The sequence below is a fragment of the Oncorhynchus clarkii genome, chromosome 20, assembly GCF_045791955.1.
Source record: "Oncorhynchus clarkii lewisi isolate Uvic-CL-2024 chromosome 20, UVic_Ocla_1.0, whole genome shotgun sequence".
NCBI lineage: Eukaryota > Metazoa > Chordata > Actinopteri > Salmoniformes > Salmonidae > Oncorhynchus > Oncorhynchus clarkii.
The window spans coordinates 993,613-1,005,500 of NC_092166.1; the positions used below are offsets into that span (position 1 = coordinate 993,613).

At 43.0% G+C, this 11,888-nt stretch overlaps 1 protein-coding gene across 3 annotated transcripts in view; it reads left to right on the top strand.

Annotated features, from left to right (window-relative positions):
* The window catches only part of LOC139375761 (FYVE and coiled-coil domain-containing protein 1-like), a 42,017-nt gene extending 41,138 nt beyond the window's left edge, over window positions 1–879 (top strand). For all 3 annotated transcript variants that reach the window (XM_071117583.1, XM_071117584.1, XM_071117585.1), the window contains exon 19: window positions 146–879. In XM_071117583.1, coding sequence (XP_070973684.1) covers window positions 146–215 — 70 coding nt within the window. In that variant the 3' untranslated portion in view covers window positions 216–879. The remainder of the gene's footprint in view (window positions 1–145) is intronic.
* The last annotated feature ends 11,009 nt before the right edge of the window (window positions 880–11,888 follow it).

Genomic DNA, 11,888 nt, shown 5'->3' on the forward strand with positions numbered 1-11,888 from the left:
TATCCCCCCTCACTCTGTTCTGTCTCCTCTCTATCCCCCCTCACCCCGTTCTGTCTCCTCTCTTTCCCCCCTCACCCCGTTCTGTCTCCTCTCTATCCCCCTCACCCCGTTCTGCCTCCTCTCTATCCTGTCATCTGTGGTGTAGGTTCATCTCTAAGAAGGTGTTATATCGTCTGAGTGTTGAGCAGCCAGTGGTCTACGATGGAACACATTAACTGTCTGGAGAGGAGAAGACTGTTCTGGTCCTTTATCCGCAGTCTCTCTGTTCTCTTTAGATGAGAGGGTGTTTGAAACAAAGGGACTGACTAAGATGAGAAAAATTCTGTTCTCTTTTCATCATCTGGCTGTTGTTGTTATATAAGAGGGAGGTTTGGTTGTGTTGTTAAAGTAGAGTGCCTGTGTGTCAGTCATGGTTCTACAACTGCTCTGTGTATCTGTAGGTCAAATTAACTGTGCCTTCAGTTGAATGGACCCAGACAGACTGGAGAGTTGAATGGACCCAGACAGACTGGAGAGTTGAATGGACCCAGACAGACTGGAGAGTTGAATGGACCCAGACAGACTGGAGAGTTGAATGGACCCGGACAGACTGGAGAGTTGAATGGACCCAGACAGACTGGAGAGTTGAATGGACCCAGACAGACTGGAGAGTTGAATGGACCCGGACAGACTGGAGAGTTGAATGGACCCAAACAGACTGGAGACTTGAATGGACCCAGACAGACTGGAGAGTTGTGACGTCATGTAAAACAAGGAGTTAGAATGTTCCTGCTGCTGTATCAGGAGATCTGGTCTGGTTTAGAAAATAGTAGGCAGAGAAAGGTCATATGAAAACACTTGTATGTTATTGATCAAATTAAAGCATGTTAAATGTTAAAATGTTTCTCTTAGCTGCTATATCAATAGGTTTACCTGTACCAAACACCAACACTGGTCAGGACTGGTCTGAACTGGTCTGGTTTCGTTCAATAGTACCCAGAGAAAGGTCATGAAGTGGAAACACTCAGTATGTAAGGATATGTAAAGCTTGGCTGTAACACTTCATAGTGTAAAGCTGTAACACTGCATAATGTAAAGTGTGGCTGCGACACTGTATAGTGTAAAGCTTGGCTGTAACACTGCATAGTGTAAAGCTGTAACACTGCATAATGTAAAGCGTGGCTGCGACACTGTATAGTGTAAAGCTGTAACACTGCATAATGTAAAGCTTGGCTGTAACACTACATAGTGTAAAGCTGTAACACTACATAATGTAAAGCTGTAACTCTGCATAGTGTAAAGCTTGGCTGTAACACTGCATAGTGTAAAGCTGTAACACTACATAGTGTAAAGCTTGGCTGTAACACTGCATAGTGTAAAGCTGTAACACTGCATTGGCTGTAACACTGCATAGTGTAAAGCTTTAACACTGCATAGTGTAAAGCTTGGCTGTAACACTGCATAGTGTAAAGCTGTAACACTACATAGTGTAAAGCTTGGCTGTAACACTGCATAGTGTAAAGCTGTAACACTGCATTGGATGTAACACTGCACAGTGTAAAGCTGTAACACTGCATAGTGTAAAGCTTGGCTGTAACACTACATAGTGTAAAGCTGTAACACTGCATAGTGTAAAGCTGTAACACTGCATTGGCTTTAACACTGCATAGTGTAAAGCTGTAACACTGTATAGTCTAAAGCTTGGCTGTAACACTGCATAGTGTAAAGCTTGGCTGTAACACTGCATAGTGTAAAGCTGTAACACTGCATAGTGTAAAGCTGTAACACTGCATAGTGTAAAGCTTGGCTGTAACTCTGCGTAATGTGTTTCTCATTTGGAAGAATGTATGAAAATCAGCAGTTGAAGTAGATCAATTCCATAATTTCACATTTTTTAATAAAATTATTGTAAATTACTATACATCCAGATAGAACACGTCTTCCACAGTTAATTAACTCCAGATAGAACACGTCTTCCACAGTTAATTAACTCCAGATAGAACACGTCTTCCACAGTTAATTAACTCCAGATAGAACATGTCTTCCAGTTTATTAACTCCAGATAGAACACGTCTTCCACAGTTTATACATCAGTTGTGTGGCTGTAAATATTAATGTAGAGTTATTTACAGTAATTTGATTAAAAAAATTGAAATTATGCAATTTATCCGTTTCAACTGCTGACGTTGATACATTCTATACAGTACCATAAATACAGTCGGAAGTTTACATACACCTCAGCCAAATACATTTAAACTCAGTTTTTCACAATTCCTGACATTTAATCCTAGTATAAATTCCCTGTCTTAGGTAATTTAGAATCACCACTTTATTTTAAGAATGTGAAATGTCAGAATAATGGTAGAGAGAATGATTTATTTCAGCTTTTATTTATTTCATCACATTCCCAGTGGGTCAGAAGTTTACATACACTCAGTTAGTATTTGGTAGAATTGCCTTTGAATTGTTTAACTTTGGTCAAACGTTTCGGGTAGCCTTCCACAAGCTTCCAACAATAAGTTGGGTGAACTTTGGCCCATTCCTTCTGACAGAGCTGGTATAACTGAGTCAGGTTTGTAGGCCTCCTTGCTCGCACACGCTTTTTCAGTTCTGCCCACACATTTTCTATGGGATTGAGGTCAGGGCTTAGGGATGGCCACTCCAATACCTTGACTTTGTTGTCCTTAAGCCAGTTTGACACAACTTTGGAAGTATGCTTGGGATCATTGTCCATTTGGAAGACCCATTTGCGTCCAAGCTTTAACTTGACTGACTGATGTTTTGAGATGTTGCTTCAATATATCCACATAGTTTTCCTTCCTCGTGAAGCTGTCTATTTTGTGAAGTGCACCAGTCCCTCCTGCAGTAAAGCACCCTCACAACATGATGTTGCCATTCCCGTGCTTCAAGTACAGAAATATATAATTTACTTAACTATTCACAACCCTCAGTCAATACTTTGTAGAAGCACCTTTGGCAGCGATTTACAGCTTTATCTAGGTAAGTCTCTAAGAGCTTTCCAAGAACAGTTGGACAGGGTGACCAGCTCTAGGAAGAGTCTTGGTGGTTCCAAACTTCTTCCATTTACGAATGATGGAGGCCCCTGTGTTCTTGGTGACCTTCAATGATGGAGGCCCCTGTGGTCTTGGTGACCTTCAATGATGGAGGCCACTGTGTTCTTGGTGACCTTCAATGATGGAGGCCCCTGTGTTCTTGGTGACCTTCAATGATGGAGGCCCCTGTGTTCTTGGTGACCTTCAATGATGGAGGCCCCTGTGTTCTTGGTGACCTTCAATGATGGAGGCCACTGTTCTTGGTGACCTTCAATGATGGAGGCCACTGTTCTTGGTGACCTTCAATGATGGAGGCCACTGTTCTTGGTGACCTTCAATGATGGAGGCCACTGTTCTTGGTGACCTTCAATGATGGAGGCCACTGTTCTTGGTGACCTTCAATGATGGAGGCCACTGTTCTTGGGGACCTTCAATGGAGGAGGCCACTGTGTTCTTGGGGACCTTCAATGATGGAGGCCACTGTTCTTGGGGACCTTCAATGATGGAGGCCACTGTTCTTGGGGACCTTCAATGATGGAGGCCACTGTTCTTGGGGACCTTTAATGGAGGAGGCCACTGTGTTCTTGGGGACCTTCAATGATGGAGGCCACTGTTCTTGGGGACCTTCAATGATGGAGGCCACTGTTCTTGGGGACCTTCAATGATGGAGGCCACTGTTCTTGGGGACCTTCAATGATGGAGGCCACTGTTCTTGGGGACCTTCAATGATGGAGGCCACTGTTCTTGGGGACCTTCAATGATGGAGGCCACTGTTCTTGGGGACCTTCAATGCTGTAAACATTTTTTGGTACCCTTCCCCAGATCTGTGCCTCAACGCAATCCTGTCTCGGAGCTCTACGGACCATTCCTTCGACCTCATGGCTTGGTTTTTGCTTTGACATGTACTGTCAACTGTGGGACCTTATATAGATAGACAGGTGTGTGCCTTTCCAAATCATGTCCAATCAATTGAATTTACCAAAGGTGGACTCCAATCAACTTGTAGAAAGAAACATCTCAAGGATGATCAACGGAAACTGGATGCACCTGAGCTCAATTTCAAATCTCATAGCAAAGGGTCTGAATACATATGTAAATAAGGTATTTTTGTTTTTAATACATTTGCAAAAATATCTAAACCTGTTTTCACTTTGCCGTTATGGGGTATTTAATCAATTTTAGAATTAGGCTGTAACGTAACAAAACGTGGAAAAAGCTTTGCCCCAAACAGCACTTTTGTATTCAGAACAAAATGTGAATTGCTTAGCCACATTTTTTGCAGTACTACGTTAGTGCCTTGTTTTCACTCTGTCAATCAGGTTACTTACTATTGGTTACTATTGTGGTGTAACTACACTGTTGTTGATCCATCCTCAGTCTTCTATCACAGCCTTTCAACCTTGTAGCTGTTTTAAAGTCACCATTGGCCTCATGGTGAAATATCTGAGCTGTTTCCTTCTGCTCCGGCAACTGAGTTAGGAAGGACGGACGCCTGTATCTTTATAGTGACTGGGTGACACACCATCCAAAGTAATTAATAACTTAGCCTTGCTCAAAGGGATATTCAATGTCTGCTTTAAAAAATATATATGTTTTTACCCATTCACAAATAGGTGCCCTTCTTTGCGAGGCATTGGAAAACATCCCTGGTCTTTGTGGTTGAATCTGTGTTTGAAATTCACTGCTGGACTGAGGGACCTTCCAGATAATTGTATGTGTGGGGAACAGAGATTAGGAGTCATCGTTATACATAAGGGTTAGGTACAGAGATGAGGAGTCATTATACAGAAGAAGCATGTTAGAAACTTTCCATACAAATGATTACTTGTTAAGCATTTGTTTACTCCTGAACTAGGCTTGTTTTCCACAACAAAGGGGTTGAATACTTATTGACTATTCAGCGTACATGTTTTTATTACACTGAACAGAAATATAGATGGAACAATATTTTCAAATATTTTACTGAGTTACAGTTTCCATTTGACATTTGTCAATTTGAATAAATTCATTAGGCCCTAATTTATGGATTTCACATGGGAATACAGATATGCATCTGTTGGTCACAGATACCAGTCAGTATCTGGTGTGACCATAATTTGCCTCATGCAGCGTGACACATCTCCTTTGCATAGAGTTAATCAGGCTGTTGGTTGTGGCCTGTGAAATGTTGTCCCACTCCTCTTCAATGGCTGGAACACACTGTCATACACAACGATGCTCAATGGGTGACACGTCTGTTAAGTGTGCAGGCCATGGAGGAATTGGGACATTTTCAGCTTCCAGGAATTGTGTACAGACTTGTCCGTAGCGTATTCTTACGCTGTATGCCATCTGCCCGGCAGATACCGGGATTCATCCGTGAAGAGCACACTTATCCAGGTTGCCAGGGGCCATCAAAGGTGAGCATTTCCCCACTGAAGTCTGTTACGACGTCGAACTGCAGTCAGGTCACGACCCTGGTGAGGACGATGAGCTTCCCTGAGACTGTTTCTGACAGTTTGAGGATAAATTCTTGGGTTGTGCAAACCCACAGTTTCATCAGCTGTCCAGGTGGCTGGTCTCAGACGATTCCACAGGTGACAAAGCTGGATGGCGTGGTTTCACGTGTTCTGCGGTTGTGAGTCCGGTTTGACGTACTGCCAAATTCTCTAGAATGACATTGAAGGCGGCTTATGGTAGAGAAATTAACATTACATTCCCTGGCAACAGCTCAAGTGGGCATTTCTGTAGTCAGCATGCCAATGAGAGAGAAGAGAAGAGAAAGAGGAGAGAGAGAGAGAATACTTAGGTTCACACCAGATAAGACGGGAGAATTACACCAGATAGGACAGACTGACCCTAGCCACCCGGCACATAGACTATTGCAGCATAGGTACTGGAGTCTGAGACAGGGGGGGTTGAGGGACACTGTGACCAAGTCCGACGATACCCCCGGACCGGGCTAACCAGGCAGGATATAGCCCCACCCACCTACCGTAGCATTCTGTCCTCATCGAGAGAGACAGAGGAGAGGCAGTAGGGCTTTGTAAGACAAACCAAAACCTGCAAAAGAAACCTGGAAATACCATCCAACACAAAACTGAGTGAGTATCCCGGAGTCGCCTCTTCACTGTTGGCATTGAGGCTGGTGTTTTACGGGTACTATTTAATGAAGCTGCCAGTTGAGGACTTGTGAGGCATCTGTTTCTCAAACTAAACACTAATATACAGTGCCTTGCGAAAGTATTCAGCCCCCTTGAACTTTGCGACCTTTTGCCACATTTCAGGCTTCAAACATAAAGATATAAAACTGTATTTTTTTTGTGAAGAATCAACAACAAGTGGGACACAATCATGAAGTGGAACAACATTTATTGGATATTTCAAACTTTTTTAACAAATCAAAAACTGAAAAATTGGGCGTGCAAAATTATTCAGCCCCTTTACTTTCAGTGCAGCAAACTCTCTCCAGAAGTTCAGTGAGGATCTCTGAATGATCCAATGTTGACCTAAATGACTAATGATGATAAATACAATCCACCTGTGTATAATCAAGTCTCCGTATAAATGCACCTGCACTGTGATAGTCTCAGAGGTCCGTTAAAAGCGCAGAGAGCATCATGAAGAACAAGAAACACACCAGGCAGGTCCGAGATACTGTGGTGAAGACGTTTAAAGCCGGATTTGGATACAAAAAGATTTCCCAAGCTTTATCAGACCACTGCAAATCTACCAAGACCTGGCCGTCCCTCTAAACTTTCAGCTCATACAAGGAGAAGACTGATCAGAGATGCAGCCAAGAGGCCCATGATCACTCTGGATGAACTGCAGAGATCTACAGCTGAGGTGGGAGACTCTGTCCATAGAACAACAATCAGTCGTATATTGCACAAATCTGGCCTTTATGGAAGAGTGGCAAGAAGAAAGCCATTTCTTAAAGATATCCATAAAAAGTGTTGTTTAAAGTTTGCCACAAGCCACCTGGGAGACACACCAAACATGTGGAAGAAGGTGCTCTGGTCAGATGAAACCAAAATTGAACTTTTTGGCAACAATGCAAAACGTTATGTTTGGCGTAAAAGCAACACAGCTCATCACCCTGAACACACCATGCCCACTGTCAAACATGGTGGTGGCAGCATAATGGTTTGGGCCTGCTTTTCTTCAGCAGGGACAGGGAAGATGGTTAAAATTGATGGGAAGATGGATGGAGCCAAATACAGGACCATTCTGGAAGAAAACCTGATGGAGTCTGCAAAAGACCTGAGACTGGGACGGAGATTTGTCATCCAACAAGACAATGATCCAAAACATAAAGCAAAATCTACAATGGAATGGTTCAAAAATAAACATATCCAGGTGTTAGAATGGCCAAGTCAAAGTCCAGACCTGAATCCAATCGAGAATCTGTGGAAAGAACTGAAAACTGCTGTTCACAAATGCTCTCCATCCAACCTCACTGAGCTCGGGCTGTTTTGCAAGGAGGAATGGGAAAAAAATTCAGTCTCTCGATGTGCAAAACTGATAGAGACATACCCCAAGCAACTTACAGCTGTAATCGCAGCAAAAGGTGGCGCTACAAAGTATTAACTTAAGGGGGCTGAATAATTTTGCACGCCCAATTTTTCAGTTTTTGATTTGTTAAAAAGGTTTGAAATATCCAATAAATGTCGTTCCACTTCATGATTGTGTCCCACTTGTTGTTGATTCTTCACAAAAAAATACAGTTTTATATCTTTATGTTTGAAGCCTGAAATGTGGCAAAAGGTCGCAAAGTTCAAGGGGGCCGAATACTTTCGCAAGGCACTGTACTTGTCCTCTTGCTCAGTTGTGCACCGGGGCCTCCCTCTTTCTATTCTGGTTAGAGCCAGTTTGGGCTGTTCTGTGAAGGGAGTAGTATACGACGTTGTACGAGATCCTCAGTTTCTTGGCAATTTCTCTTGTTGCCTTCATTTCTCAGAACAAGAATAGACTGACGAGTTTCAGAAGAAAGGTCTTTGTTTCTGGCCATTTTGAGCCTGTAATCGAACCCTCACATGCTGATGCTCCAGATACTCAACTAGTGTAAAGAAGGACAGTTTTATTTCTTCTTTAACCAGAACAACAGTATTCGGCTGTGCTGACAAAATTGCAAAAGGGTTTTGTAATGATCAATTGGTATTTTAAAATTATAAACTTGGATTAGCTAACACAACATGCCACTGGAACACAGGAGTGATGGTTGCTGATAATGGGCCTCTGTACGCCTATGTAGATATTCCATAAAAAATCAGCCGTTTCCAGCTACAACAGTCATTTACAACATTAACAATGTCTACCCTGTATTTCTGATCAATTTGATGTTATTTTAATGGACAAAAAATGTAGTTTTCTTTCAAAAACAAGGACATTTCTAAGTGACCCCAAACTTTTGAACGGTAGTGTATATAACAGATGTTGTTGTTGTTAGCTGTTATCCTGTTTATCTCGCTACTTATTAGTTAGTAGTTACTGTATTTCTGACTGCTATTCTTTCTTTCTGCAACATGAAATCACTATCAGTTAGCATGTGGAACATTCAGGGCTTAAACTCATCAACCTATCAGTTAGCATGTGGAACATTCAGGGCCTAAACTCATCAACCTATCAGTCAGCATGTGGACCATTCAGGGCCTAAACTCATCAACCTATCAGTCAGCATGTTGAACATTCAAGGCCTAAACTCATCAACCTATCAGTCAGCATGTGGAACATTCAGGGCCTAAACTCATCAACCTATCCGTTAGCATGTGGAACATTCAGGGCTTAAACTCATCAACCTATCAGTCAGCATGTTGAACATTCAAGGCCTAAACTCATCAACCTATCAGTCAGCATGTGGAACATTCAGGGCCTAAACTCATCAACCTATCCGTTAGCATGTGGAACATTCAGGGCTTAAACTCATCAACCTATCAGTCAGCATGTTGAACATTCAAGGCCTAAACTCATCAACCTATCAGTCAGAATGTGAAACATTCAGGGCCTAAACTCATCAACCTATCAGTCAGCATGTGGAACAGTCAGGGCCTAAACTCATCAACCTATCAGTCAGCATGTGGAACATTCAGGGCCTAAACTCATCAACCTATCCGTTAGCATGTGGAACATTCAGGGCTTAAACTCATCAACCTATCAGTCAGCATGTGGACCATTCAGGGCCTAAACTCATCAACCTATCAGTCAGCATGTGGACCATTCAGGGCTTAAACTCATCAACCTATCAGTCAGCATGTGGAACATTCAGGGCCTAAACTCATCAACCTATCAGTCAGCATGTTGAACATTCAAGGCCTAAACTCATCAACCTATCAGTCAGCATGTGGAACATTCAGGGCCTAAACTCATCAACCTATCAGTCAGCATGTTGAACATTCAAGGCCTAAACTCATCAACCTATCAGTCAGCATGTTGAACATTCAAGGCCTAAACTCATCAACCTATCAGTCAGCATGTGGAACATTCAGGGCCTAAACTCATCAACCTATCCGTTAGCATGTGGAACATTCAGGGCTTAAACTCATCAACCTATCAGTCAGCATGTGGACCATTCAGGGCCTAAACTCATCAACCTATCAGTCAGCATGTGGAACATTCAGGGCCTAAACTCATCAACCTATCAGTCAGCATGTGGACCATTCAGGGCCTAAACTCATCAACCTATCAGTCAGCATGTGGAACATTCAGGGCCTAAACTCATCAACCTTTACTGAAGAGTTTAACGCTGGAGTTATTCACAGCCCAGTAAGCTGTACAACATCACACATTCACAGCCCAGTAAGCTGTACAACATCACACATTCACAGCCCAGTAAGCTGTACAACATCACAGCCCAGTAAGCTGTACAACATCAGACATTCACAGCCCAGTAAGTTGTACAACATCAGACATTCACAGCCAAGTCAGCTGTACAACATCACACATTCACAGCCCAGTCAGCTGTACAACATCACACATTCACAGCCCAGTCAGCTGTACAACATCACACATTCACAGCCCAGTCAGCTGTACAACATCACACATTCACAGCCAAGTCAGCTGTACAACATCACACATTCACAGCCCAGTAAGCTGTACAACATCACACATTCACAGCCCAGTCAGCTGTACAACATCAGACATTCACAGCCCAGTAAGTTGTACAACATCACACATTCACAGCCCAGTCAGCTGTACAACATCACACATTCACAGCTCAGTAAGCTGTACAACATCACACATTCACAGCCCATTAAGCTGTACAAAATCACACATTCACAGCCAAGTCAGCTGTACAACATCACACATTCACAGCCCAGTAAGCTGTACAACATCACACATTCACAGCCCAGTAAGCTGTACAACATCACACATTCACAACCCAGTAAGCTGTACAACATCACACATTCACAGCCCAGTAAGCTGTACAACATCACAGCCCAGTAAGCTGTACAACATCAGACATTCACAGCCCAGTAAGCTGTACAACATCACACATTCACAGCCCAGTAAGTTGTATAACATCAGACATTCACAGCCAAGTCAGCTGTACAACATCACACATTCACAGCCCAGTCAGCTGTACAACATCCGACATTCACAGCCCAGTAAGCTGTACAACATCACACATTCACAGCCAAGTCAGTTGTACAACATCAGACATTCACAGCCCAGTCAGCTGTACAACATCAGACATTCACAGCCAAGTCAGCTGTACAACATCACACATTCACAGCCCAGTCAGCTGTACATCACAGCCCAGTCAGCTGTACAACATCACACATTCACAGCCCAGTAAGTTGTACAACATCAGACATTCACAGCCCAGTCAGCTGTACAACATTCACAGCCAAGTCAGCTGTACAACATCAGACATTCACAGCCAAGTCAGCTGTACAACATCACACATTCACAGCCCAGTCAGCTGTACATCACAGCCCAGTCAGCTGTACAACATCACACATTCACAGCCCAGTAAGTTGTACAACATCAGACATTCACAGCCCAGTCAGCTGTACAACATTCACAGCCAAGTCAGCTGTACAACATCACACATTCACAGCCCAGTAAGTTGTACAACATCAGACATTCACAGCCCAGTCAGCTGTACAACATCAGACATTCACAGCCAAGTCAGCTGTACAACATCAGACATTCACAGCCAAGTCAGCTGTACAACATCAGACATTCACAGCCCAGTCAGCTGTACAACATCAGACATTCACAGCCAAGTCAGCTGTACAACATCACACATTCACAGCCCAGTCAGCTGTACAACATCACACATTCACAGCCAAGTCAGCTGTACAACATCACAGCCCAGTCAGCTGTACAACATCTGACATTCACAGCCCAGTCAGCTGTACAACATCACACATTCATACAGATGGGTCGAAAACAGCACAGAAGAATCCCAGAAATCAACCTGTAACCCAAATATCCAGAGATTCTTAGATAACTTCCTGGATACCACATTCACTCACAGTAAAGAAGGCATCAATCTGGCAGTACAAAACATCAACTACAGTGCCTTGCGAAAGTATTCGGCCCCCTTGAACTTTGCGACCTTTTGCCACATTTCAGACTTCAAACATAAAGATATAAAACTGTATTTTTTTTGTGAAGAATCAACAACAAGTGGGACACAATCATGAAGTGGAACGACATTTATTGGATATTATTTAACAAATCAAAAACTGAAAAATTGGGCGTGCAAAATTATTCAGCCCCCTTAAGTTAATACTTTGTAGCGCCACCTTTTGCTGCGATTACAGCTGTAAGTCGCTTGGGGTATGTCTCTATCAGTTTTCAGTTAATCAGTTCACATTCACAGCCCAGTCAGCTGTACAACATCACACATTCACAGCCCAGTCAGCTGTA